This window comes from Pyxicephalus adspersus, chromosome 2 (genome assembly GCF_032062135.1).
Source record: "Pyxicephalus adspersus chromosome 2, UCB_Pads_2.0, whole genome shotgun sequence".
In the NCBI taxonomy this organism is placed as follows: domain Eukaryota; kingdom Metazoa; phylum Chordata; class Amphibia; order Anura; family Pyxicephalidae; genus Pyxicephalus; species Pyxicephalus adspersus.
Genome location: NC_092859.1, coordinates 149029629 through 149033045, shown reverse-complemented (window position 1 = coordinate 149033045; position 3417 = coordinate 149029629). Strand labels below are relative to the sequence as shown.

General features: G+C 37.8%; 1 protein-coding gene across 2 annotated transcripts in view; it reads right to left on the bottom strand.

Moving 5' to 3' along the window:
• Nucleotides 1-3417, bottom strand: part of PRC1 (protein regulator of cytokinesis 1) — a gene marked incomplete at its 5' end in the record, with an annotated part of 11932 nt that overhangs the window by 5290 nt on the left and 3225 nt on the right. For both annotated transcript variants that reach the window (XM_072402748.1, XM_072402749.1), the window contains 2 exon segments: nucleotides 944-1129; nucleotides 1811-1918. In XM_072402748.1, coding sequence (XP_072258849.1) covers nucleotides 944-1129; nucleotides 1811-1918 — 294 coding nt within the window.

Sequence of the window (3417 nt, the reverse complement as noted above, 5' to 3'; positions counted from 1 at the left end):
AAATACTTCCAAAGGCCCACCATTTCTTCAGGGTAATTCACAGCTATCAGGAAGGATCTGCAGTATACCCTGCCACTTTGATGGACCCCATGTTAGGTGTAGAGATGCAGCTTGCCTAGGAACGGGCAGTTTACATGACTGCTGAAAGTAAATAGATGTATACATAGTACAATAACGGAGAAAAGAATTGGTACAGAGATTTTTAAAAGGGAGGTCAGAATCAGGAATTGGTGAGGTGCTAGTAATGGATACTCCTGACTGTTTTCCAGATCTGGGGGGGTCTGATGTGATGCTGTGAGCCATTAGGGAAAGTACCATTCTTAGGGTAACCCAGAGCAGCTGAATAAGACTCCGCTGACAGAAAATAGCAGGAGTGCAGAACAAAGTCTGTTCTGACCACAGGAGGGAAATTTTTTTTTAGCCTACTATCTTCTGATCGCCAATGAAAGAAGAAACAAAAAGAATGCGGACCAGTAAGCCTACCTGCTAGAGTGGCTAAGCAAAGACTGAATATCCACTACTGGAGGAGTATAACAGGTTTTATATTCCACAAGTCTCCAGTGTAACATAACTGAATGATAAAAAGGAATTACCCTCAGAATAATGTCAATGCCAGTCTAACACAATGTATTACAGTATAAACACTGTACTGATTGTGCAATTCAATCATTAGGAGATAAGATAACAAAGATATGAAATATTGCAGAAACTGTTCACAGATGCAATACACTCCGTGAAGTTTTGCATCAAAGTCTGACAAGTAAGGGAACAATATGTCTGATACACACTGTAAAATTGTGACTTTTCCATTTAAACTAACTGAACAAGCCAACTAATCTTTTTCAGGAACTCCTTAATTACGATCTCACAGCTTTTAAAGTATATATATCCTCTTACTGACTGTGTGCTGAGGTTTGTGGTTTTCTAAGAAAATGTGAATTACCGCAAACTCAGAATAGGTGCTGGCAACAGAGTTAACGCTGAGGTTACGCTGGGCAGGAATTGTGAGGTGGCACCCACCGCTTATAGCGGTTCCATTTAAGGTGGACATGTTTTCCTTGTTCTTCTCCAGTTTTCTTGGTTGTGGAGTTTTGAATGGTCTGGTTGGGGTACGGATGGGAAGACCAGGCTAAGGAAGAAAAAAAAAATTTTTTTTTAGTAAGGAATCATAACAATCAAGTAATTGGAAAACAATAGCAACACTGCACTCTACCACAGATCAGTATGGAATCATGTAGAATTCTAAGCATTAGTCAATGCACACTGCTTCATCAACACATTACTTTAATCTAGCTATATTTGGAGTGGCATTTTGTACTATACAATGGACTGCTGCATCCCTTTACTGCAGTGTGTGACCCTGGTGTGCAGACTTCCTCAGTCCACAGCAGAGCTACGACACCCAAGATTCTGCTGTGTGCTGTACTTCTGGCACTCCAGATCTGAAAAGCATTCCTCATATATTCCTATAAAAATAAACAGGGTGTTCAAAGACACTATTTCATATTTAATGAACTCCATTGTTCATTAGCCTCAGTGGTCTTTACAAAAAAAAAAAAAAAAGAAGAATGCATGGAAGAGGGGAAACAAATTCTGTTTACAGTACAACCCTAAGATTTGTGATTATAGCTCCCGAGTGTCCCATTTACTACATATTGAGAGCTTAAATAGGACACTATCAAAAAGATCAAGGTATCTAAACAATTGAGCCAAAGTGCAAAGCATCAGATCATTACAAAATACAGTTTTATAACACATTTCATGCATGATTTTAGTATGCAGAATAGGTTTAATGATGCTTTTAACTAACCTTGCCATGACTAAGAGGTGGACGCGACACAGGAGAGTGGCATATTGTCCCACTGAATGCAGAACGCATGGTGGTATTGGTAGAATTGGAAACGCATGTGCCATTCAGCTGAAGGGAAAAGCAGGCAAATAAGTTAGTATTAGGAACAGGGTGAGGAACCAAGAAGCACATGCATGGCCTAGGTACATAAATGTTTGAAAAGCAGCACATTACGTTAAAGACATTTGGATTTTGGAGGAAAGGCATACCCAGACTTACTGTATTATATAATCATGCACATTTCAAAGTCTACATTCTAAATGTATAATGTCACAAAATAGCAGTGGAAAAAGTCAATACAGAACTTGGAGGGATATTTTGCAGTTACCTTACAGCGCCTCAAATTTTCTATGGTATCAACATAAAATTATAAATTGTGCACAAGAGAAGCTAATCAGATAATCCCTATAAAAGTTAATGTACAGTTAAAGAAACTCCGCTCTAACCATCAACAGCTGCTCCTCTCCTTGTACCTGCTGTATGACGGAGGTAGCCACCTTCCTCTGCCAAGGAATATTATACATATACACGCACAATAAGTAATGCATACGGCACTAGAACATACCAAGCTAAGTTTATAAACATTATTTGCTATGGCTGAAATCCCTTCCCACCCTAAAACACCTCAAACTATGTGACTGTTAGAGAGACCAGAAGCCACTAGACTGATTTAAGCCTGTCTTGAAATAGTAAGAAAATTTATATCTGATTGAGGACTGCAGGGCAATTCCTATTTATTAAAACCATAACAGACAGTTGTAATGTACTAGTACAAAAAAAAAATCATACAACATATCAACAGATTACAAAATCTAGGCAGCTGACCTTATATGAAAGGATAGATTTCTTCCAGGATACTTAGACTTTAGATTCTAAAGAAAATGCCAACAAATGGCAGAGTATATTCTTTTTTTTATTTTGCGGTTTTCATCTATTGTCTCTCAGTGTTCCTATTTTTCTTATAGTGTTCCTATTTTTCTTATAGTAACATCTATCTTACTACTACTAAAACAAAAGTCCTTACTCCCTTTTACTGCCTAGTGGTATATGTTTATTTGACCCTCTAATTTCACGTTGTCTTATTCTAAACTGGCACTCTGCTGCACTCTGTCCCACATCTACATTTTGGTTCTGACGCTGTTGTCACTTCACTTTGCTGCTGCACCATTGCACAAAATCTCGAGACAATCCTCAAGCCTTTATGGATATCAACAGTAGACATTCCAGAAGGCTTCAGGATGAAGAACCATCAGCAAGAGGATAGGCACCTTGTGCTTACTTAGGGAAGAAACAAGGAAAAAGCAAGCATTAAAGGTTTTTTAAGCAATTAGGTAGGATGGAAATGGGAGAAAGCAGACTGAGATTTATGATGAACGTTCTGTTTAGCAAAGGTAGAATTTAAGAACAGTTTTTTTTTTTTTTTTTTACCAAGTCACCCATCAACATCATAGTAGAATCATCAAAGGAAGTCAAAACATACAAATTGGTTGCTGTATTATACAGTATATCACTAAAAAATAAAAAACAAAAATATTTTAATTAAGAGGTAGAGCACACCTTGCGCACTT